Raw genomic sequence first — 26,629 nt, forward strand, 5'->3', positions numbered from 1 at the left:
AAGGTTTGCTGACCTTTTAATTAAGCTAGACCCAACTACAATAGCTGCTAACAACAAACTTGACATACACCAAACATGGCGGTGCTAGGGTGAAGTTTGTTATCGTTTGCTGTGCTCAGAGAAACAGAAAGTACTTCTGTGAAATTAAATTCTGTGTATCATGTATTAGGTTCAAACATAGAGGTAAAGACTTTAACATTTAATAGTAGACAATATGAGCAGGAAAAGCATGTTCTCTAAGCAGTACAGTTAAAAAAAAGAAGAAGAATTAACCATATATGGGTCATGTACAAGATGAATATGCAGTTGAAATTTCAAAACATTTTGATAAAAGTAATTGGCACTATAGGCGATCATAAAAATCTTAGTAGTGTGATTGTAGAACTAAATGTAATTGAATACAATTTTTGAACAACATTGAAAATGAAGCAACTCAACAGTTTCTATCCATTGGTCAGTTGTCTTGGTAGGTACCAGCTCCTGTAATACTCACTATACAGCATGACATGACATTGATCCCTAAGCTGCAATGGAATCATTCACATGCTCATTTGCACATTGAGTGTGGAAACAAAATGTTGTCACAACAACATTGTTAACACCAGTTATTTGTCAATTCGGGTTGTCAGTTCACCACAGAAACGGGCGTCCTCCGGTTCTGAAAAGTAAAGCCAATGTGCATTATTCTCTCTGCTGGGGCTCTGAGTGGAGCGGGTCGTCCTTCATTCAGAGGATTGGCCCTCAGGCCATTTACCGGTCATTATGCTCTGAATTGCTTGTGAAGTCTTTTGTTCATTTTTGTAAATTATGTTGACATTTAGCGTAAAATAGACCACCAAGCAGGGTGTGGCTACCTTGTGTAGGCATGGGGACAACATGAACATTTCATGTCATGATTATCCTGGCCAAAATACTGTAAGACTGTGGTGGGTGGACCTCGCACCCTCGTTAAGGTTAAATGCATCAATATGGTGCACTTTGACAGTAGTAAGAGGCTAGATGAAGAACATGGGGCTCTTGCAAACAATTGTGTTAATGCTCAGCGTGCTGTTTGTAATTATTCTCTAACCAACCTCCACAATGCAAAGGAAGAATTATAATTATCTGTAAACTCATATCTTACTTTATGGCCTTTTGTAGAAGCCCTGTAAAGATACATGTCAAATATATAATGCATTATAAAGAAACAAAGGTTGAATATCCTGTAAACTATTTGATTTGGCTGCAAAATATTTACTTGAATTTAGATTTTAAAGACCTCCAGTTTCTAAAGCATTTAAAAACAAAGAGCCCTTCTTTGTCAGGCAGCTGTTGTCCAGTTAAAGTCTGCATTTACTGTTTGTGGAGAAAGCAGCTGTTATTGTAGCGATTAGTGAGCGGCAGTCTGTGGGAGCCATGATAAGACGATAGATATTGGGGCCTTAAGTGTTCGGTGTTTGTTTAATCAAGTCTGTTCCCAATAAATGCTGATTTATTTCAAAGTTTGTAAGGCTGTTCAGTCTATAGTTGAGAGGAAAGTAAGATCTAAAAATATACGGCCTGTTTTAGAAGTTGTTCCAGTTCCCATTTTCAGTATCCTGTGATGGAGTCAGAACTCACCCAGGGCTTTGTTCTCCTTTTTTTTTTTTTAGTGTATGGCATTTGAATATCTGGCCGAGCACTTCCTGTCCTTGGAGTGAAAATTAATTTTCAGTGATGCGATCTATGTTTGTGTGTTTTCAACAGAGGTGGCAGTTGGCTAAAAAGAGCTGTTCTTACTTTTTCACCAGGACTTCTAAAATGAAAAATGTTGAATAGACAAATGCCTTCAGGCAGAATAAGTCATGGAGGAACGACCTTAAAACATTTAATTGTGTGACTAACAAAGTACAAGGATATCCTTTAGTGTTGTTGACGCTTCACACTGACTTGGGATTCTTTGTCAGATTTATTGCTCTCAGCATGCTTTTGTGTAAAATAGTGCTTACTGTCTTTGCATTGCGGCGACTTATGGATACTGCAGCATACGCTTCTCCAGTTCAGAGGTCTTTATGGTCTTTATGTACTTTTTCAGCTTTCTTTGGACAATAATCTTGTGTCTTGTTGTTTTTCAATATCGTCAGTAGGAGAATTTTAAATATTGCCCAAACTTAATTCAGACAGAATGAAACAGAGTGAATCGTATATTCATCTTGGCCACTGAAGTGTTTTATATTCATTATTGACCACAAACACGGCAGGATTTTTAGTTTGTCACATGTATGAAATGTAGGGTTGAACACTTAATAGCCTACTGTTTATGTTGGGTCATAACTGGAAAAAGTTATATTTTGAAGTCATACAATTATTTGTAATTAATTGTATGTTAAACTGTAGAATGTGAAAGATTTCATTGGCAAACTTTGATTTCACCAGCTATTCCTGGCAGATATTTATTTAATTTTGTGAGTTTGCCAACGAAAACAAATTCTAATAATATGCTCCCTGCTTGATGCCGATTACACGGAGATGGTTTTGTCAAACAATGGACAACTCTGTGTCATTTCATGTTGCCTGTGTCTTCTTGTAGCTCTGAACACCAACAGAGTGGTGCTTCTTTTTCTAGATGAATGGCGTGGATGGCTGCCTCACTAAAGTGTCAGACAGGCAGCCAGCAGGTAGCTTGATAAATGACAGACAGCTGGTGGACAGTTTTCGGAATCTCTCATAAATCTTTCCAATCCCAACATATAATTGTTTTAAGCTCAGTATCTCGCTGTGACATCCATTCAGAATTGGTTGGGCTTTGTTATGAATGAGTCCTGAAAGTCTAGATTACTGTTAAATTTAGCTTTGACTTGTTGGAGGCATTTTTCCAAACACGTTTTGGTCTTTTATTCCTAGTTCAGACGGTGTTCACCCTTTTGGTTTCAGTTCCTGAGGAACAGTTTGTGAGTCATGTGTCAGGATGAAACCAGGAATGTTTGATTTAGGGTGGAATGAAACATGTCTGGTGTAAACTGCACTGTGACAAAAAAAAGTGAGAGGAACTGAGTCAATGAAGAAAATATTGTGTAATCTCATCAGCTCAAATCCTCAGTAATACTCAGGAGATCTAACCATCTGAGACAAACATACATACAAGCCCATACAGGCAGCACTACAATACAGGAGCCACCGTCATCTAGAAACTCCTTTTTATTCCTCCCTCATATTATATTTCCTGTTTTTGTTATTCAGTGGACCAAAACATCTTTCATCTATTTTTTGTATTTATTTATTTATTTACAGTTTTTCCCCTTTTGAATCTGCATGTGTTATTGCTTGAGTTTACGATTGTCCTTCAGAACAGACGGTGAAACTGATCGCAGGTGTCTAGAAGAGCCACAATTATTCTGAGTGATTGTGTCTTTGGTTTGTTCCTCTTTGTTGAGGTCACAGTATTATATGATTGTGATTTCCAGCATGGTTCTTCTTTTCTCAAGTCTCAGGCAAAACTAGCACACTTTCCCTCTGTTTTGTTCTCATTTTGGTTTTCTTATTGACATATTTATCTGCGTGTTTCGTTATTCTTTCTTTTGGCTTTTGAGTTCGCTCACTACATTCTGAGCATCAAAGGATTCACATCACAGTTAGCAAAATGTGTATCTTTTTTTAAAGTTATTGTTTTACAAATGGTTCTCTTTTAAAACAAAGAAAAAGAACCCCCAGTAACATCCAAGGTCATGAATATCTAACTTCTTATATAATATAGTCCTCAGGAAGCTTCCAGGCGGTCTTCAGCCAGCTGCCACCTTATTTTGTTTTTTGGAGTGAAATGAGGAGCATCGTATAGTTAAAACTCATCTGAACTTCACAGATCAGCCATTCAAAGCGAGTGACGGGAATAAATAGAAACAAAATTTCAGCTCAAAACTGCGCAGTGCTGTGTCGCTCATGGCCTGTCAGGTCACGCCATCATACACATAATGCGTCATGTTTTGTTGACAATCACACCAAATCTTAAGTCTTATTTTAAGAAATAATGAGGCACCTAGCCAACCAAATTTATTTATGTAACTGGCAGCATTTTTATTTTTTGAATAACATGATCTTGTTATTGAAGTCAATTCGAATTAAGAAATACTAAAATCATTAATCAAGTTAAGCATGAATAAATGTTACCGCTTGCCTTTGTGTGTTACATTATTGAAATTAGTTTATAAAACCGTATAAAATATCAACGATCAGTATTCTTACACTTATTTTACTCTGCTTTAATGCCACCATTAGCCACACTGCCTTTATTGTGCTCAATGAACTGGAGTAGATCCTGAAATTCCTACCCCTATGTACTGAATCAATATGGAACCGAAATCCATTTTGAATCAAATGGAGACCCTTGGAACAAAATCGATAAAGGGGTTACCGGGGGGGGGGGGGGGGGGGGCACCGCTTCAATCTCATTGGCCACCCCAGATGCCTCGCAAAATTTCTGCCACATCATTGGCCCTCACCTCGCTGCGGGGCGGGTGTTTGGCCTATATGATCATGCTGTGCTGGAATTAAACTCCACTCTCTGAAAGAACATAACATCTGCAAGCCCGGAGCAGGACTCAGCCCGTCAGTGGAACCCAGCCCGTCAGTAGAACGCAGCCCGTCAGTAGAACGCAGCCCGTCAATGGAACACAGCCCGCAGCCCGTCAGTGGAACGCAGCCCGTCGGTAGAACGCAGCCCGTCGGTAGAACGCAGCCCGTCGGTAGAACCCAGCCCGTCGGTGGAACCCAGCCCATCAGTAGAACGCAGCCCGTCAGTAGAACGCAGCCCGTCAGTGGAACGCAGCCTGCAGCCCGTCAGTGGAACGCAGCCCGTCAGTAGGACGCAGCCCGTCAGTGGAACGCAGCCCGTCAGTAGAACGCAGCCCGTCGGTAGAACGCAGCCCGTCGGTAGAACGCAGCCCGTCAGTGGAACCCAGCCCGTCAGTAGAACGCAGCCCGTCAGTAGAACGCAGCCCGTCAGTAGAACGCAGCCCGTCAGTGGAACCCAGCCCGTCAGTGGAACCCAGCCCGTCAGTGGAACCCAGCCCGTCAGTGGAACCCAGCCCGTCAGTGGAACGCAGCCCGTCAGTGGGGAGGAAGAGTCTTTGAACTCGGTTTCGCGATTCCTTACTGTCGACAGTGTAATTGGGGCCTGAGCACCGACGTAGTCGGAGCGGAGGACCTATTGTTATTCTAATGTTTTTTATTATTATTATTAGGGCCCGAGCACCGACGTAATCGGAGCGGAGGACCTATTGTTATTCTAATGTTTTTTATTAGGGCCCGAGCACCGACGTAGTCGGAGCGGAGGACCTATTGTTATTCTAATGTTTTTTATTAGGGCCCGAGCACCGACGTAGTCGGAGCGGAGGACCTATTGTTATTCTAATGTTTTTTATTATTATTATTATTATTATTATTATTATTATTATTATTATTATCGTACCAGTTTCATCGCAAAAAGGAGGTGCTTGGGATACTGGGAATCTTTTGAAATTTGGCACAAAATTCAATCGTGGTGAAAATTCCAGTATTATTGGGGTGTCCAGCTGCGGCATGACATTTTGGCTCGATAGCGCCCCTACAGAGTAGCCCCAACTTTGGGTTTCACCTAGCTGTATGAAATTTGGTAGGTATGTGGAACGTGATGGGACGTACAAAAAAGTCAAAAGGAGGTATATCCTAAGCCAAACAGGAAGTCGGCCATTTTGAATTTTATGACGTTTTTGGACCGTTTGAAGGCGCCGTACTTTAACGAACTCCTCCTAGAGATTAAACCCGATTGCCTTCAGATTTGGTCAGTATGCTCTTGAGACCTTGGTAGTGAAACGATACTCAAAGATCAAAAAGTTATCGAACTATGTGTCCGTGGCGGCAAAAAAACACCATTCGCCATGAAACAGGAAGTTGTTGTAACTCGGCTGTACATTGCCTAATCTGCTCCAAATTTCTCATATGTCATAACATCCTGACCTTGAACACATGTATATGACAATTTTGAATCATAGTAATAGCGCCACCTAGTGGCAACAGGAAGTCATAGGTTGTGTACTTTGACACCCTACTGCTCACAGATTAATCGGATCCCTCTCAAATTTTGTCACAAAAGCCTTAAGACCTTGATAATGCTTCATTGTGAAAATTGTAGGAAGTTGTCGAAGCATGGCGACGTGGCGGCTCTGCGAATTTCGATCCTTCGCCATGAACGAATAAACTGATGTAACTCGACTCCGCATCATCAGATCTTTACCAGATTTCACATGTTTGATTAAACTCCAGGCCTGAAGACATCTGCAAGCCAATTTTGAATCATAGTCATAGCGCCACCTACTGGCAACAGTAAGTTAAAGTCTTTATACTTTGGCTTGTTTCTCTAAGTTGGAAAATCAGATCAACATCAAATTTGTTCCACACAAATGTAAGAAGTTCATAATGCCAGTTCTCTAAGCTTTTGATGTTTCGTCGAACGCCGTTGCCGTGGTAACGCAGTCTTCGCCGTGAAAAACGATAGTCATTTGGAGAGGTTAAAAAAGCTCGAAACACAAGCAAACTTGACACACAGATCACAAGGCCAAAATGTAGTTCTATAATATGATTTTATTCAATCAGAGTGTTAAATCGGCTCAATAGCGCCCCCTACAAAATTCCGACGAAGCAGCCCTCGCAGTACGTTTGACATAGATTAACAAAATTTGGTAGGCACATGTATCACATGTGGACTTAAATAAAAGTCTCTTGGGGCCATGCCCTAAACCCAACCGGAAGTCAGCCATTTTGAATTTAGTCTGAATTTCTAGTGTCGTTTTTTCAATTTCCAGGCGCTCTACTTTAACGAACTCCTCCCAGGGAACTAATCAGATCAACTTAGAATTTGGTCAGAACAATCTAAAGACCTTTGTGATTAAAAGTTACTCAAAGCTTGTTGTTTCGTGAAATGCCGTTGCCGTGGCGATGCATTCCTCGCCATGAAAAACAAAGGTGTTTTTGAGGGGCTAAACATACTCAAAACAAAATCAAACTTGTCACACACATTTAAAATCCTGAATGTAGTTATCTGATGTGATTTTAATGCTTCAGAGTGGCAACTCGGCTCGATGGCGCCCCCTACAATATTTCGACGATGCAGCCCTCGCTGTACGTTTCACCTAGATGTATGAAATTAAGTAAGCAGGTGTATCACATGTAGACTTAAAAAAAAGTCTTAGGGGTCCATGCTCTAAACCCAACCGGAAGTCAGCCAATTTGAATTTTGTATGAATTTCTTGTGGTTTTATTTCCTTTTCCAGGTGCTGCACTACGAACTCCTCCTAGGGAAATAATCCGATCAGCTTAGAATTTGGTCAGAACAACCTAAAGACCTTAACGATTAAAAGTTACTAAAAGCTTGATGTTTCATCGGATAACATGGACTTGGTGTCGCGGCAATTTTACATGATTCGCCATCATCCATCAAGCTTTTGTAACTCAACCTTACTTTGTCAAAACTGCCCCAAACTTGACATGCTTGATTGCTGTCGTGATTTTAGGACATCTGCATGCCAATATTAACTCATAGTCATAGCGCCACCTACTGGCAACCACGGACGTAAACAGAATTCTATCATAACAGCGGCCCAAACAGGGTTTGTGGGCACACCATGAGAAAAAGACTTCTCTGATCTAAATATGTGCAAACTAAGATGCTTGGAGAACAAAAGTTAATCAACAGTGTTTTTCAAACCATGTCAGTGGGCATTAGTATAAATGATCTGTCCAGAGCTTCTACATGAGAATCAGGTTAAATGTTACAATGAATGCTTCACACTACTATCTAAAGTTACAGAAGAGCTTAAAATGAAAACAGTGTCAAATTAAAGTGTTCAAGTAAAAACAAATGACACTGCTGTTCTGTTAACTTTCATGTAAGTCCAAATACAATCAGTAGGACACTGCAGGGAGTTGAACTCCATCCCAGTAACCTGACAGTCAGTTATGTTACAAATACTGAAGCACATTCACACGTTCATTTTCTTAATGATCTTAACAGGCTTACATTTATGATTGTATCGGAGGTACACTCAAAACATTTGAGGCTTAAGACCTGGCAACATGGTCTTGCTACGCTGCAGGTCGACGCAGGAAAAATCATCTAACTCATGCACGCAGTGTATGATGGTCACAGAAATGCATGGCCGCGTCATCCAGAGTCTGACGGTGACAGAAATGTATGGCTGCGTCACCCAGAGTCCTGCCAGTACCAAGAAATACCGTTTAACTCGTGCACTCAGTGTATGATGGTCACTGAAATGCATGGCCGCGTCATCCAGAGTCTGACGGTCACAGAAATGCATTGCCACGTCAAGCAGAGTCCTGCCAGTACCCTCGACGTGCGTGAAGTTGCGAGGGCCCGATCAATGCTGCTTGCAGCTTTAATTCAGTTTGTAATTGTCTTTTAGCATTTGTGAATTATAAGTACTTTTTCATTGTAAGCCGGATCCAGCTGATTTTTCTTAGCGTGAGTTCGTTGCTCAAACAGCAAAAGAGCGAGAGGTCCGCAGCCTCCTGCGAGCAGAGTTCTCACTCCACCACACTAAGCTGCAACAAAAAAACACATGCGTTTGTAGGTTTTTGACGTTGTTGTTTTTTCATGTGAAAGAAGGTTTGTATTAAAGCTTGTTCCATACATTTGTATGATTTGAATATGTGTTATTCAAGATATGAATGAAGGGCTGAATGCTTTTAAGACGGTTTAGTAATTTTTTAATAACAAAGATTCTTTGTTTCTCTCGCACCAAAGGGAAATAAATAACAACAAAATAAACAGCAAAAAACATTGGTATTGGCAATCTTCTTCTGTGCCATAAAGCTCCATTGTCCAAAAAACAATCCTGACCACATGATTGAGCCACACTGCTCAGTAACATTACCATGGGCACTGTCCTGCTGCAGGGAATGCTCACTGGAGCACCAACCCAACAGCAACCAACCCCAACAAATGCACTATTTCTACAAACTACAGTGACCAGCTGTTCAGAAAAATACTGAGAATGTGATGCTTTTCTTCATCATATATGATAATAATTTGAGTATATTTGGGTCAAGAAATTGTTATTTACAGCCAATATAACTGTTAATAATTGTTAAAATGTGATGTATTGTGTTTTGTTCTAAATATCATTGTAATAATGTGTGTCCTCATGTGGGTTCTCTACTTGTCTGTTTCAGTCGCAGCAGAGCTGAAACCACCAGAGAACTTGACCATGATCACCATGAACACCAATTACACACTGAGCTGGGATTGGGACCAAAGTTCATCAGAGAGTCACGCTGTCAACTTCACCACACAATATGTGGCGTAAGTGTCACTCAGACATGCACACATTAGGGCTGTCCCCATTCCCATTCTAAATAGTGAAATAAGCCTTCTATTTTAATGTCTGAAGTCTAAGGAATGATCAACGATTTTTTGTGTATTTTTTTTTTCCAACCCCCTTCCTACTGGCGAGTTCAAAAATGCAAATAAAAAAAAAAAAGAATAAACTTGAAAGAAGGCGCTGCGTAGCTTACCGGCAGCCTGTACTTTTTGAGAGGGAGATGACGGAGAAACAACAGAACTGGAAAGTCCTCTTCCTGGTATTTCCCTGACGTCCATTTAGCCTTCCCCATGAGATACATGAACAGCTAATGCTTCATTGACAAAAAGAAGAATGTAAAAATGTGGAGATGGCGACACCCCTAACGTACATCCCCCACGAGGAACAGAAACCAGCGATTCTGAAGCAGAGCAGCAAGTTTGTTAGCACAAGCTCTCAAGTGATTTACCTGAACAGCTCTAGTCTAACAATGATCCTGGATACACATTTAGGTTAGTAGAACCAAGATGACAGCTTGCAAAACAAACGGGAAGTGTTGAAGTATTTATCTCCTGGAGAGGTGTTTGCAGCATTATCTATGTGTGGCTCAAATGTTGGCCAGTACACCACTTTATATATTATTTCAACAGCTTACTATAAAAGTTGGGACAGACATTTATGTTTCCCACTACAGGACTTGTAATAACTTTTGGAATAATTAGCTAAAATAATAATAATAATTAAAGCTGCAAGCAGCGATGAACGGGCCCTCGCCTCCTCCCGCACGTTGGTGGTGCCGGCGGGACTCCAACGTATGCAGCCGAGATCGTCTGCGACAGTCGGACAACGCGCGTCGGAGTCCGATGATTTTTTTCTGCTTGACGCAGGAAATGATGCTATGCAAATAGTCCACAGCATCCTGTATCCGCTGTGTGGTGCTACAGAGCATGCAAAAACATGTTTTATGTTGCTCTATAACAACTGTAGACAACATTGTGTAAAAGTTATGTAAATCGGATGCCAGTTGTCAAAAAACGCAGAATTACTTTGGCCAGCAGGTGGCGCTGTGAGTATTAGTGAAAATTAGCTTGTAGACATCCTCAGGCCATGGGTGTTATAAAGCATGGGAAGTTTTGGAGCGTTTGGAAGTCCAGCTGAGTTACATCAGCTTTTTTCATGGGGAGTCACGTAAAGTAGCCGCCCGCTACGGCTAAGCCATTCCGTCAAACGTAAAGCTTTTGATAACTTTTAATCACAAAGGTCTTGAGACTGTACTGACCAAATTTGAAGTGGATCCGACAAAGTGCCTAGGAGGAGTTCGTTAAAGTATAGCGACTAGAAATGAGCCTAAATCCATTGAAAAATGACACAAAAATCAAAATGGCCGACTTCCGGTACGGTTTAGAGCATGGTCCCAAGAGACTTATTTGTAAGTCTCTCTGAGATACATAATCCTACCAAGTTTCATACAGGTACCTCAAACGTAGCGCTGGAGCTGCTCTTTTGAAATATTGTAGGGGGCGCTATGGAGGCAATTTAAAACGGCCAAACCAAACACCCATATAAAATATGTCCTCCCATTACCTATAACACATGTATAAAGTTCCATGAGTTTTTGAGCATCGCAAGCCACTGATCCATCAGCCTACTTTTTCATGGCGAATGATGCGTTGCCGCGGCAACAGCGTTCAACGAAAACTCCCAATATTCATGATGGTGCATCATCAACGTGTTAAGACTATCTTTACAAAATTTCAGACTGATCTGGTTAACTGCCTAGGAGGAGTAAATAAAAGTATAAAATATGACATTTCCTTTTGCCAGTAGGTGGCACTATGAGTTATTGAACATTTTTCAATTGAAATGTGCTAAGAGTTGAAGTAGCATCATGCATAAGAAATTTCGTGCAGATTGAATAATGTACCTTGGAGTTATAACAACTTATTTTTTCCCGGCCAATGAGGCAAAATGGCAGCCCCGCCACGTCAAGGTTCTTCGATGAAAACTCTAGCTTTTGATAACTTTTCATCACAAAGGTCTTAATAGCATCCTGACCAAATTTGAAGTCGATCGCATGAATTCTCTAGGAGGAGTTCGTTCAAATACAAAGGCTGAAAATGCAAAAAATCACCAAAAAACTGAAATTTAGTGAGTTACTGTAGCGCCCCCTATTGGTTGAATGGAATACAAATTGCAGGGTATGTTCCACCATGCAATGTGCACATATACTGCGAATTTGGTGATTTTAAGTTACACGGTTGAGAAGTTATGTTTATTGATAAACAAGCCACGCCCCAAGAAGTTCATTGGTCCGTATCTTCTAAACGCTGTAAGATATCAACAAGCTTTTTATAACTTGGTGTGATCCAATAATGATCCACAGAAAATTTCGTAGCAATCGGACCAAGTGTGTGGGAGGAGTTCTCAAAAATGTGTTTTCCACAAAATTCAAGATGGCGGAAAAATTTTCCAGGCGGAGATTAGGGGTCTGAGAGGCTTTTTTGTAGAGCTAGTGGATCTGGACATGTGTGTCGAATTTCGAGTAAATCGGACATACTGGCCGAGGGGCGTTGCCGGTCCAACTTTGAGGGGGCGCTAGAGAGACATTTCTTTTCACACATATATGAATTCTATATCATACCTCTATTTTCACCAGGCCTGACAAGTCTGCAAAATTTGGTGAGTTTTCATGCATGGCAAGTATCCCAAATATGCGCCCAAAGTACAAAAATAAAAATCAGAATAATAATAATAATAATAATAATAATACCCCATAGAATTTCAATAGGGCCTTCGCTGGCCCGACGTTGTCGGTGGCTCGGGCCCTAATAATACCCCATAGAATTTCAATAGGGCCTTCGCTGGCCCGACGTTGTCGGTGGCTCGGGCCCTAATAAAACCCCTTAGAAACTCAATAGGGCCTTCGCTGGCCCGACGTTGTCGGTGGCTCGGGCCCTAATAATAATACCCCATAGAATTTCAATAGGGCCTTCGCTGGCCCGACGTTGTCGGTGGCTCGGGCCCTAATAACACTTAAATCTTTCAGCCTGCAAAAGTAAGTGTGTAAAAGTGTCATACATATCTGTGATCCCTGTGATGCTCTCAGCACAATAAACCCATGTAAGTTGCTCTGATCTTATTTATCCATCTTACAGTTTTCTTTACAAAGAAATCTTGGTTTTGATTGTTTTTGATCCAGCGCTGTCTGGTGAGAAATAAAACCTCCTTTGAGCTTTGGTAGTGTGACTTAATGCGTCGAGTGTCTCAGCTGTCCCCCAGGAGAGGTGAGATGAGGTCTAGATGGAATCCAAACCATCTCCAGGAAACAACTTAAAGCCTTTACTGACCAAATGTGGATCGTAGCCAGCAGCTTCTTGTGATTAGGGAGTTGAGCACAACAAAATGATGTATAAACTGCAGTGTGGATGATGGAGCATTTATTGATTGGCATAGTTTATTTCAAACTTTGAAAGTGGTGAGCAGATGAGATGTCTTTTACTAATTTCAGATATAAATACAGACTTTTACAAAGTAAGGAGTCAGCATCCCAGGCTATCTCAAACAGTTCCATATTTCTTAAACTAACTTGTATATCTCTATTCTCGTTCCCTCAGGAAGTTCAGGCTGAAAAAGAAAAGTCCGTTGTGGGGCACTGCATGTGAGAAGACGTCGCATAGGTCATGTGACCTTACAAACTTCAGTCTGTTTTACCTGGGCATCTACGTACTTCGTGTACAAGCCAACGTGAACGGGCATGTCTCTGACTGGGTGCAGAAGGAATTCTGCCCTGATAAAGATGGTAAGATGAAGGAGAAGACGAGTGGAGGGGGGGGGGGATAGACTTGTTTCTCACCAGCCCATAGCCATGTGATCTCAGGTGGACCACTAAACATTTGAAACAATTCAAACACGCTTTGACGCTTTTTTGTCAATTGCATAAAAGAGTGTGCAACCACACAGAGATGTTGATAGAGCTGTGAGCAGTGTTAAGAAAGGTAACCTTTGCGGTGTGCTTTGAGTAATGCATCTCTGAGCTAACAAAACCACAGTGTAGAGCTCAGTTTAGATCACGTGAGTAGCACAGTGACATCACAGGCTAGAAAGCTGGAAGAGTAGGTTAAACTAGAGATGCACCAATTACAATTTTTTTTAAAACTCTGACCAGCCATTTCCAACTTTCTAAGAACAAGAATTTACAGCAGGGCTCCACCTTCCTGAAAAATAATTTCAGCCGTCCCAGTCAATGTAAACTGTCAAAAATTCAAATTGTTATCTTTTTACTTCTGCATCTATAGTGGTTCTTTTCATAAAAACAATTCAAGAAATGATTGTTTTTATTCAAATATTTGCTCTGATGATTCTTGGCATTAGTAGTTTTAATAATGTATTATAAGCTGCTTAGAGCTAGTGTTAGGAAGTTAAGCAGCTCATAATTCATCTCAAATATTCATTAATGTTGCTGTGAAAACATCTCAAACTACTGGATCTATTCAAGTTTCAGTAAAAACTACATTTAAACACATCATGATAGCGTTTAATTTACCTTCATCAATGAACTAAGCTGGTTACATCATGGCTGTCAAACAACTGAGCCAATCACAGTGAAGTCTGAGAAGATGCTTTAACAAACGGTGAAACACTTCACCAGGAACTCCAGGTCCAGGCAGAATACCAAGTTCTAACCAACCTGTGTGTGTGTGTGTGTGTGTGTGTGTGTGTGTGTGTGTGTGTGTGTGTGTGTGTGTGTGTGTGTGTGTGTGTGTGTGTGTGTGTGTGTGTGTGTGTGTGTGTGTGTGTGTGGTTATTCTGAAGTAAATGGTAAACTAAGTAACAATCACACAGTTGATGGCTGTGTGCGATCGCACTGAGCTCCAGAGCAGAACTTCTCCAATCAGAGGCTGCAGATTTATCATGTGTCCTGCTGCCTTCAGACGGCTGAACTGAAGGAGAGGGTTTATTAGCCTACATTATAAAGCAGCTTTGGAGAACTGATACTGTAATGGGAAAAAACATATTTTAGTATCATGAAATGTTTTCAAAGATGTACAACTGAAAGGGAAAATGAGGAACACAAACACTGACAAAACACAGCAGTCCTGCAGAAGCAGTTAATCTGTTTTATTGAACACAGCGTCCTGTTTCTCATGGCTGGTCACACACTCCCACTTCAGAAAGAGAAAGTGAAGACACAGTGTCTTCTTTGTCTGTATGGCAAGTTTGAGACGGACCGTAAAACAATCACTGACTCCCAGTTAACGCACCTGGCATGTGTTTAGATAAGAACGATAGCCAGGGTACGAAAACATCTACTCCCTGTCTGTTTATCCAAGGCGTGAACTCATGTGTGCATAAAATGCTTTGGTATCTTGTACGACGTTGAACTTTTCACCACAGACACTGACTGAGGTGGCTGTGGTGCATCTTTCCCTTGCAAGTGAAATAAATAGAACAAGACAACTTTCAATCATTTGAAGACTTTATTATTTTCTTTAAATTTTTGAACGAAACTCTTCTCCCGATTTATCATTAGAAGTTTTTCCAAAACAATACCCAAGAGTAATTTGTAGATCAGTGCAAACTGCTTTACTGATGTTCCTGCTGTAATCGCATTCAATGTTTTCAGTAATATTCCAGTAGTATTCTCTTTGTTCTTGCGGACAAAATCACTTGAGTGACGTGTCCGAAACGTGTGATATGAGACTTCTATTCTCAGTGTAACGCTTGAATATTTTCCACCAAAATACCAACAACTGGCCTTGCCTCATATGAATGAACCTGCTTCCCGTGCACCAAATAGTTTGCATTCAAGTTATTGTTTCAACGTACAAAAACATTCTGTGTTAAAGCCTCAATCTTTCTCACTCAATCTTGCTATAAAATAGCAAATGAATGTGCCGCACAACTTCTCAGTGCCCAGTCGAGGTCTTCAGATGTCTTGTTATTGATTATTATTACATGGAAATCTTGTTATATTACTATTAAATGGCCCCTAATCTATCCATTCCTCTCTCTGCTCCTGCTAGCTGCTTTGGGTCCGCCAACCAAAGTGGTTCTTTCTCCTGCTGGAAGTGACCTGGACATTTTCATCTCCGATCCTCTGACCAGCACCAACAACTCCATGAAGGAAAATCATCCCGAGCTGTATTACAACATCCATTACTGGGAAAGCTCCGTAGACACACAGGTAGGAAACGCATCTCTCATCCTTCTGACAAACAATAGGCCCATGCATACTATATTGCTTTGAAGTAATATACTCCATGAAGAATATAAATCACAATTTTTCTCAGACTTCAACTTGTGGGTTTGAGGAGCCTTTTTTTTTTTAATTTAATCTTTAATGTCAATTGATACTCTCATACAGCTAGACCGATCCACACAGACATGTTACATCGGGAGAAAATACCCAACTGTTTCTCACTTCCCATTTTGTCTTCAGTCCCTAAAGACACCTGGTAAACCTCTGAGACTGAATCAAGTGGTACACTCACGATCGGCCCGAGCAGAGCGGCTGTTTTCTCTGTTTCTGTTCTGCATGTTCAGCAGAGTGTTGTTGTCTGGGTTTTGACTTGTGGTCTGTACATCTAGCAGAGGCATTTCCTGTCAGTGCTACAAGGCAGGTGAAGCTCACATGAGAGAGCACGAGTTCTTTTACGGTGCCCTGATTTCCTGCCAGGTGCTATTATATAAAGCAGCCAGTGTTAAAACTGGTTTGACGAGGAAGACGCAGGTTACTACAGTACATCCTAAAATACCCAGAGCTGACGCATAGAAGACTTGGATGAAGGCCACAGCATGCACAAAGGATTAAAACAAGCAGCCATTATGAACAGCCTAGAACATAAATGTCGTCACACGTGCCTGTGCTTTGAAACTGCATGTGCAGAAGTTTCTCAGTTGAAGACTTACAGTGCTCCTGTTAACGGATGGGGTTAACACAGTATGCCTAACTAGTAACTAATATTGTCAAATAGATGTAGGGAAGTTAAAAGTACAGTATTTCTTCTGAGATGTAGTGGACTAGAAGGATAAGTCGATGTAAAATGGAAAGGTAAGTACAAGTATCCCAAAATTGCCCATTGAGGCGACTGTGGCTCAGTGGTAGAGCAGGGTCGTCCTTCTATCAGAGGACCCATGTCCAAGTGTCCTTGGGCAAGACACTTAACCCCAAATGGCTCCCGTAGCTGTTCCTATGAATGTTGGATAGTTCTGATGGGCAGGTGGCACCTTGCATGGTAGCCCTGTCATCAGTGTATGAATGGGTGAATGATGACATGTAGTGTTAAAGAGCTTTGAGTGTCAGAAGACTAGAAAAGAACTATACAAGTACAGTTCATTTACCATTTAATACAACATATAAATCAACTAATAAACTGATGTATTATATAGCCATGTTATTAAGTAATTAGAAAGAGCTCCACTGTTACCATGTTAAACAGCTTTTTAACACATTAATGCATCAATATTTATAATCTGGTGATATAGATACTTTCTCTTTCTGAGCCGAACTAGAGTCTGTCTCTGAACAAAGAGAGCCAGCCAGCCCACCTGCTGAGAAGTATACAATTATTTACCATTCATTAGGAAACTGGCGTGACTTTTTCCAAGTAATTAGCCTTATGACATGTAGCTTTTATTAAATTTTTTACATATGCTTTTAACTACAGCAAAACTATATCAAAACATCCGGTTACAAACTCTCCTATTTTTGCCCTATTGCAGCGTTGGAGGTCAAAGGTCAATTGAAAATGTGCCTGGTAGATAGACTTCAGTCTAAGCTGTACGAGGATATATGACTGTGGTATTCTGTGTAGGTTACCCTCTGTTGTACTGGCTTTATGTGTAATATGACGGAATAAGACGTTGATTTTATACACAAAAAAATTTAAGGAAACACGAGTCAATAGTGAAGTACAGTGAATTCAATTCAGTTGTGTACTTTTATATCTAGGCATATTGTCTTGATTATATACTTTTTATCCTATATACATGAGCTGTGCATCAGTATGTACACACGTTTGCCGTTACCTTAGTCCCAACTCATGAAAGACACATGCACGTGATCCGAGAGGCATCCCCGCAAAGGAGCGTTTCTGCTCGCCGTGCACAAATGCAGACCTGCTAGCGCGGGGCTTTACAGGCACACAGATATTTGAATGAGGATCAGGGAGAAAACCAAAGTCCTGTTGACATACTGCATAGCTCACAGATTTTTGATAGTCTTTAAAATACATCCTGATCCATATGTGCTTCAAAGTACAAAGAATTCATCTCAGCAAACCATCAATGTAAAAAAAAAAGAAAAGATCCATCCGCTCAGACATTTGTGGTCACACTAATGCACCACAGCTCTAAAGTGACTGTAATGGACGTCTGAGTAGACATGAATCACTTTGTGTTAGCCCAGGACAGTCATTATAGCCATGTCAATGTATTGTGTAGAGGTTCAAATACAGAATGTTAAAGTTGAATGCATGCAAGTGAATGTTGTAATGTTATGCACACCATCTTAAAACGTTTTTAATAATGGTGTAGAACTGATAATCATTCACCAGTATATGAGTCAGTTCATTTTAATGAAACATTCATGAGTAATGTATGATAATAATGAGGTTGAATGACGTCTGTGCTTTCATTTCCCCCACACCCTCACAGACATCCCATCACCGATCCAAAAGTTGGGTTGGACTGTAGTGTGCTGGTTCACAAGTAAAGGAAATGAAGTAGCCTCCCTAAAGTCCTCACCTCTCCCATCTGTCCTTCAGGCCTTAAGAACTCAGAAGTTGAATAGCAGTGCCAACATAGTGACTTTGCCAAAGCTGAAGGCCTGGACTGTGTACTGTGTGAGCGTCCAGACATGCTATGACTACTACAACAAGAAGAGCAGCTTCACCTCCCCCAGCTGCATGCAGACCAAAGGTAACTGCCCATTGCTGGGAATATTCTATAAAGCTATGTTTGACTATGAATGACTCCAGCTCATTTCTCCAAAATATGTTCAATTGTTTATTTTGTAAACATTCTGCTTTTTTAAAATGACATTATGTCATTATGTAAACAGCCAGAGGTATTGGGTAATGGCAAAACCAAATAAAGCCGCAAGCGGCAATTCCGGGTTCTAACCCTTTTTTTGGCTCATTAGAAGGAAGCAGCTCAAGTGGTCAAATCCAAGCCGCAGTCGGCAGCTTCACAAAGCTGAGTCACCTCTGTTGGTTTAATTCTGACTGAAGAAAGACTGAATTCAATCACAGTCTTGTTTCATCACGACAATGTATGCAGCCTGTCAGTAATTGGGCACTCAAAGTCCCGCCAGTCATATGTATTGGCATTTTGGTGACATCTTTCAACACCTTAATTCAAATATGCAGAAAGTTTGGTAATGTCTGGACAAACTGTGATTGATTCATGACCAAATCTGCCCCTGGGCCCTGTTTCAGAAAGCAGGAGTAGTGAAAACCCTGAGATGAGAGAATTTACCATGGTAACTGACTCTGTGAACCTGACCTGCTCACTAACAAACCCTGAGTTTCTCTCTGGCTCCTCCCTCTTACAGAGACGGACACGCTGTTTTAGTTCCTCATCCATTCAGTCTGTATAACGAAGCGTCACTGTATTTCAGAGTGTAAATCCTGTACTCAACTATAGTTTTCATCTTCAGTTGTGTTTTGTCCCCCTCAGATTACAGCTGATCAAATCTGTTTCAGATGTAATGTAGCCTACCGTTTATCCCACAGTCAGATTCCACCCCTGATCATAGTCTGGTAAATGATGAATTAATGAGCAATACAGAATAAAACATAGTCGTGTTAACGTATTGACTCTTTTTAGGCTATTGTTTGCTTGTCTGCATTTATTTCTCTGTCCACTGAAATAAAACGAAGGCTCTTCCTTTTGTTTACCTGTTGCCATGGAGACTCATGATCTCAGACTCCATTGAAGATGCTTTTTTTTCCATTCACCACACAAGAGCTAAACTCACGGTGAGTTGATTGATCAAACTCTGATCAGATGTTTTGGAACCAGAAACTCAGTTTCAGTTAATCAAGTGAGAGTTCAGGGTTAGGCTCCGAGTTTGTTTGTCCTGCCTTCTGAAACCGGGCCCTGCAAGTTTTGTGATGATTGGACAAATTGTTTCTAATTTATAGTCCGAAATGCAATTTTGCATTTGTAGCGCTTGTAGTTGTTTCTAATAAAACGTTAGAGACAGTTTCAGTCACTCTTGTTGCTTGCTGCGCAGCATTGGATGGTTTCCACTTCCTCCCGGTTGCTAGGAGCAGTGCAACATTACTGATAGTCTAGTCTCTGGAATCCCTCAGCGTCATCTGGAGTCTCACTTTAGAACACTTGTATTCTTCCGTCAAACGAGTGAGAGGTAGTTCCAGGACCCTTTTGCCATAGAGGCTGATGTTAGTTAGACATCGTGGGACACCGAGCCAATTTTTCACGTATGAGGTGATCTTCTCCACAGCTGTTATCGGGACCTCATAGACGGTGAGTGGCCACACTGTCCGAGGGAGGCTGTAGGCACCAGAGCTTCAGTTTTCCAGGCAGTGAGGTCTTGTTGATGTTCTCCAGGCTGTAGATAATTTCTTGCCTTAGTTGTTGCACCTGCTCGTTGTCCTTGAGGCTTGCATTGTACCATCTGCCCAGGCTTTTGACAGGCTGCTCAGATACTGTTGGTATTGGGTCATTACCAATACAGAACCTTGTGTCTTTAAGCATTCCCTTAACAATAGAGATGCTTCGAGACTTGATGATTTTCACGCTTGGTGCACGCTGCAGTATTGGTCAGTGTTGTCATATCGTCACTATATATGCATGAGTGGGTGGTAGACGGAGCCCAGCCGTAGTTCGTTCACCGCCCACCACCCATTTTGATGCTCTGATGATGACTTCCATGGCCATTGTAAAAGCTAAGGGTGAGATTGTGCAGCCTGCTATAATGCCTACCTCCAAGTGCTGCCATGTTGTAGTAAAGTTAGCTGTGGCGAAGCACAGTTGCAGGTTTTGGAGATTATTATTATTATTATTATTATTATTATGTTATTCCAACAATGATCTTTGGAAAATGTGGTAGCAAACAGAGGTATGGTTTAGGAGATGTCAAAAATGTCACCTGGGACAGACAAGGGGTCTGAGGCCATGTCGCCAACCAACCCGACGCGTCTTGCAACACTTGGCGTGTCATCATTCAGACGGCTGCGACCGCAGACTGTCGAGTGCTCATTGCATTACGAGGTCGAGCTCTCCTGTGACGGCGCTAAATAAACCCCAGAAAGCATCTTATCCAGGAGGGGTAAGGATGGGTATCATTAGGACTTAATTGATGGGGTTCTAGAATGAGATATTACAGCCCAGCTCAAAGGGTGCAACAAAAATGGGAGACCAGACGAGTTCAAAGTAATAAATAAACACATTTACTTAAAGAACACCTTAAACTAAACGAACATGGGAGAGTCAGTAATCAGTAATGTCATGATGTGTGAAAATGTCTAGAGCAGAGCAAACTGAACAGCAGCCGTGTCAGCCACAGAGGAGACGCTCCATGATCAGGGGGAGGGCTTTTATAGCTGGAACCGCATCCGGCTCAGGTGTGGCTCATCAGCTGGGTCCTGTCAGAGAGAGAACCACTTTCCCTTGACTGTTGGTCTAAACAGGTCAACATGTTGAGGCTCGTCACAGAGCTGGCTGCAGAATGCCGTTAGGGACTCAGTTACGTTTGTGTGCTGACTCACCTAATCTGAACTATGTTTGGTCATTCCAAAAATATCTGGCTTGGGATTAAAATAGCATGTGACGGGTAACAAAGAACACTGCAGAGGCAACTGTAACCTTGAATACATTCATTTCCCCATGTTTGTATTTACCAGTGAGTGTATGTAGGTGATGACAGATGCAACTCTATCAAATATGATATAATCTATGTACCTGTGTCCCTTTTAACAGGTGCCACTCCGTGGCGGCAGATTGTCGTGTACTTTGTGATCTCTCTGGTGGCCTGCTTCCTGGTCATGCTGTTCCTGCTCTACGGCTCTTTTTGGTGCTACAAGACTCTGAAGGCAACATGGTTCCCGTCCGTCCAGCTGCCTACACCCTTTCAGGTATGTGTGCAGATAGCAGGCCAATCTAGTTTGTTGGCCTTTCTGACCTTTCAAGAGAACATGGGTTTTGGTATTACATAAATGACGATGATGATGTAAGAACATATAGATATAGATGTAGCTTCTGACTCTCCGCACTTGAAAGTGAGCAAATTGTTTGCATTTCAATGTTAGAATTTTTTTAATTTATCTCGCTTAAGTTTTGATATTCCACCAGAGTGTCTCATGTCGATCTCTCTTCTCCTCCCTCCAGCATCTTTGGGACTCATCTAGGTCTGACATTCCTCGCCTCATCACCCCGGATTCTGAATCAGAGCTGCTGTGTGATAAGGTGACCGTCTGTCCGGAGTCCCCGGTCCTGGAAATCCACATCCCTCCCTCTGAGGTCCTGCCGGCGCCCCCATCAGGCCTGGAGCCTGACAGCAGGTTTGTTACTCTCCGATGCTGCATCAGCTCATGTGTTGTTGCATTCGTGTTCACTAAGCAGAAGTTTTTATTTATAGTGTATAATATATATATATATATATGTGTGTGTATATATATATATATATGTATATATATATATATATATATGTATATATATATATATATATATATGTATATATATATATATGTATATATATATATATATATATATGTATATATATGTATATATATGTATATATATGTATGTATATATATATATATATATATATATATATGTATATATATATATATATATATATATATATATGTATATGTATATATATATATATATATATATATATATATATATATATATATATATATGTATGTATATATATGTATATATATATATATGTATGTATATGTATATATATATATATATATGTATGTATATATATATATATATATATATGTATGTATATATATATATATATATATATATGTATGTATGTATGTATGTATGTATATATATATGTATGTATGTATATATATATGTATGTATGTATATATATATGTATGTATGTATATATATATGTATGTATATATATATATATATGTATATACGTATGTATATATATATGTATGTGTATATATATATATATATATATATATATATATATATATATGTATGTATGTATGTATGTATGTATGTATGTATGTATGTATGTATGTATGTATGTATGTATGTATGTATGTATGTATGTATGTATGTATGTATGTATGTATGTATGTATGTATGTATGTATGTATATATGTGTGTGTGTGTGTGTGTGTGACTGAGCCAGTGTTTCACCTCACAGTGTTCACATAATGTAAATCAGTTTTTGTCAGCAAGTGAATGACTAAATGTACTTTCTCCAATGGCAGACACAGTCGTCAGAACAGCAGTGGCAGTGGAGACTCAGGAGTGTACTCCACGGGGGGCAGCTCCAGCCTGATACAGCCCAACAGCAGCCACTCCACGGGGTGCAGCTCCAGCCTGATACAGCCCAACAGCAGCCACTCCACGGGGTGCAGCTCCAGCCTGATACAGCCCAACAGCAGCCACTCCACGAGGGCCCAAGTCTCTGGGCAGGGCCCCTTTGACTTGGAGCAGGTGAAGATGCAGGACATGGCTCCAGGGCTCAAGGCTCAACTTGTGAACGCAGACGAGGGCATTGTAGACATGTGTGTCTGAAGGCAAGCATGCAAAACGTTTGTAGAGAAGAGCGTGACGCGAGGATGATTTCAATGAAGACAGAGGTTTGTGGTGTAATGTGCTGGGGGCCTTTTCTGCAGCCGTCACTGTGAAACAAGGAGTGGAAAGCATAAAAAAGGACCACTAAAAACACAAGATGATGTGTGACGGACGCACACAAAGAACAAAACAGATCTGCTGTGATGTCGCCACATTTCCAATTTCTTCACTGTTGACATTTCTCTTTACAGATGATGCTCATGTGCCCTACTTTTTGGCACCAACCAGGAAGTACTGTTCCGTACTGTTTTTGATGCGTTGTAAATTAAATAAATGTCTTAACCTTTTATGCTGCGAGTGTCCAAAACAGCTCGGCCTCCTTTTCCACCCTGATAAGTAGTTAAGTGTTGTGTTTGATTGTGTAAACTGAATTTATTTCTCATCTCATCTTATCAGCAAAGAAATTCAATCTGATTTGAAACCACATACAACTGAATTAGTGTCTAGTATGAAGCAAAGCTTTTGTTTTTTATGTGCATGGGCTGTGGGGCTTTCTGAGACAAGCTTGTATTCATTTTAACACAAGCATTTAAATACATTAATATTGTGCCATTTATGATTCTTATAGAATCTGGGTACCATATTAGGTTTTTATGACATTTAATTTGTGTCAAATAGATTTTCCTCATATTTGATATTGGAGTTATATTATTTCCACCTCCGTTCATCTTCCATGTTTGTTTCTTTGTTTTGGGGGAGAAACGTGGTTGTAACCATATGTCATGTGCATTGAATGTGTTGTAACTCTGGTATGTTTTCATTCTGTACACATGACATCTATCACACTTCTGTCCATCCTGATAGAGGATCCTCCTCTGTCTCTTCCTCTTTTCTCCCGTTAAAGGTTTTTTGGGGAGTTTTTCCTGTTCTGATGTGAGGGTCAAAGGTCAGAGGATGTCATATGTGTACAGATTGTAAAGCCTTCTGAGGAGAATTTGTAATTTGTGATTTTGGGCTATACAAAAATAAATTTAATTGAATAACAGAACTTGCTTTTACACATTGATAGTTCAGAGTTTTCCTTTATGTTCACATCTAAGTTATTACTCTCACATTTATCCATCAGCAAAGATGGAGCGGGTCGTCCTTTAACCACAATGTTGGCGGTTTGATCCCCGGCTCCTACTGTCTGTCCGTCCGTCCGTCCTTGAGCGAGACACTGAACCCAAACCTGATCCTGATGGTTCGGGTGGATTCAATGCAGACGTCACATTTCCTCTATGTATATCAGTTTTCTTTAGTTTTTTTTAAGCCAGTCAGAAGCTAGAACATATTTTGTGAATTGATACAGCACCGAGAGGGTTCTCTGTTCTGTGTGCTTGTACAGTTAAACAACTTTCATTACTTTTCTCTGCTGTTCTCAACAAATGGCCTTTTTCTTGAATCTGCAATGCTAGGAGGATGTGTAGAGGACATTTTGAGGCAGCACGTGTTGAAATGAAAAACAGGAAGAAATCAAACCAATGTGGTGGGGAAAAATGTCAACAAAACCAATACCAATTCAAGGCCGGGTGTTATTTGACATTTTCTAACATCAATAAAAGGGGAAACCTTCCAGGTCTATCTGAACTTGTAGAAAACTGCGCTCAACTTTGATTTCTTTTCCTGAAGCTCGATCCAGTTTTACTTTGACTCCAATTTCCAATCTGCATTACCTCACCATATTGCCCATCGCTGTCTGTTGTAGCTTGAATGTAGCTTGTATATAATCAATGTACTGGAGACTTGAGTGGTGATGTCAGTGAACATGTCACATCCACCAACTATTGCATCTACAGCACCCATGTTAACAGACAATCATGAAAATAAACAAATCATCCCTAATACCAAACTTTGGTGTGAAAATGAGTGATTTTACTGCATGTGAATTCACACACACACACACACACACACACACACACACACACACACACACACACACACACACACACACACTACATAGAGCTGTAGTATGGAAGTCTGGTCCTGAGATGTATGTTGTTTTTCTGTTATTAGTCTGAGCTACTGGTCTCACCTGTTAGTCTAGTTTGATTTCTCAAATAGATGCAAACCTCCATAATATCACAAGCACTGCACTGAACTCCTTTACACTAAGCTAGCAAGTAATCTAGCTTTAACAAAAAACTAAATATGATCATTCATAGAAAAGTATTCATGTCAGTGCTAGTATTAGTTATAGAACATAATTATAACAGTTATAGAGGTGGTATTATGGACATGTACAACTGATACTATAATAATATTTCAGCAAATAATGCAGCAATTTGGCAGATTTATGTAGTTTCCTGTTCCTACCACATTAAGTTGAATCTTTCTGTCAACAAGACAGCAGGATGATATTGTTTAGTCATATGTATATTAACCAATGACTTTATATGGCAAATAATTACCACCAACTCTGCAGTTCCGCTAAATTCTACAGAGGTTCTTTGGATTTTTTTTAGCTTGTTTTGATTTTACACCCTGCAAAGACAGATTTGGTTTCAGTCTCAGCGCTCCCATCAACCTGGCTACTGTTATAAGTGAATAAGAACCCTCTGTACACTACCTGCTCAGCAGACAGACACAGAGACCAGCTGGTGAACATAGAGGAGCATTCAGCAGCTAAAGAGACACATATTTCTCTCAGGAGTTTGAGGAGACCAAAAAGAGAGCTGACAAAAGAGAACACTCTATGATAGTATTTCAGGTGGCCAGGAACACGCCTAAATGAATGCCAATTTTACACATCTTTACTTCCCTCTAGTGGTATCTAGCTATACAGGTCATGAAGATACAATATATTTGTCCAGGTGATCGTGGAGATGAATGGATGAATTTTGCTTGTGGAAACAACACGACAGCTCTGTCTTTTTTCAGAAAAATTTAAGTTGTAAATGTCATACAACAGATTCCGTGTCTTCTTAGCAAACACCCCCATGTCCACAATGTTATTACTCATGTTACCACAAATGACTGCACCATGCAGCAATCTGATATTTTACAACAGGATTTTAACCATCTTTTTTAACTAACTCAAAAACTGTAGAAAGCCTGTCTTCACTTCAGGCCCTATAGCCACACTGGCTACTCTCTCTACACACATGGCTGAAGTCAGTCTGTCTATCACGCAATCTGTTTTTTATCGACAATTTTAATCTTTTTTAGGGAAAAAAAAATCCTTTTTAGCAGAGCTGGTATCCACCACAGGTTCCACGGCACGGGGGCATTTTAAGCAAACATCTTTCATTCAGTCGCTACAGTCCCATGTCGCTGACTTCCCTAACAAAAGATTCACAACATTTATGGATACACACCGGTCACTAATTGCTCTCCCTTATGCTCAGTGACCTCTTCACCTCCTGTTCATACCACTGGCTCTTCCTGCTGCCCAAATATTTCTTATGGTGATTTAGTGCTATACCCTACTGAACTCTCAACACAAGGTCTTGCAATCTGGCCCATAATCGTTGTGATTAGGGAAAGACCAAATAGAGGGTTATCTACCTGCACAGCAGCCCTTTCAGCCACCAACTATT

The 26,629-nt window shown here is 40.6% G+C and overlaps 1 protein-coding gene across 1 annotated transcript in view; it reads left to right on the forward strand.

The window, feature by feature from the left end:
• LOC137883620 (interferon alpha/beta receptor 1b-like) overlaps positions 1-24,942 on the forward strand; it is a 25,454-nt gene extending 512 nt beyond the window's left edge. The window contains exons 2-8 of the mRNA XM_068725168.1: positions 9,181-9,310; positions 12,923-13,107; positions 15,332-15,492; positions 18,074-18,227; positions 21,255-21,409; positions 21,663-21,835; positions 22,742-24,942. Coding sequence (XP_068581269.1) covers positions 9,181-9,310; positions 12,923-13,107; positions 15,332-15,492; positions 18,074-18,227; positions 21,255-21,409; positions 21,663-21,835; positions 22,742-23,051 — 1,268 coding nt within the window. The 3' untranslated portion in view covers positions 23,052-24,942. The remainder of the gene's footprint in view (positions 1-9,180; positions 9,311-12,922; positions 13,108-15,331; positions 15,493-18,073; positions 18,228-21,254; positions 21,410-21,662; positions 21,836-22,741) is intronic.
• Positions 24,943-26,629: the final 1,687 nt, after the last annotated feature.

This window comes from Cebidichthys violaceus, unplaced genomic scaffold, assembly GCF_023349555.1.
Source record: "Cebidichthys violaceus isolate CVI_PGR_0920_01 unplaced genomic scaffold, fCebVio1.0.p SCAF_34, whole genome shotgun sequence".
Classification (NCBI taxonomy): Eukaryota; Metazoa; Chordata; class Actinopteri; order Perciformes; family Stichaeidae; genus Cebidichthys; species Cebidichthys violaceus.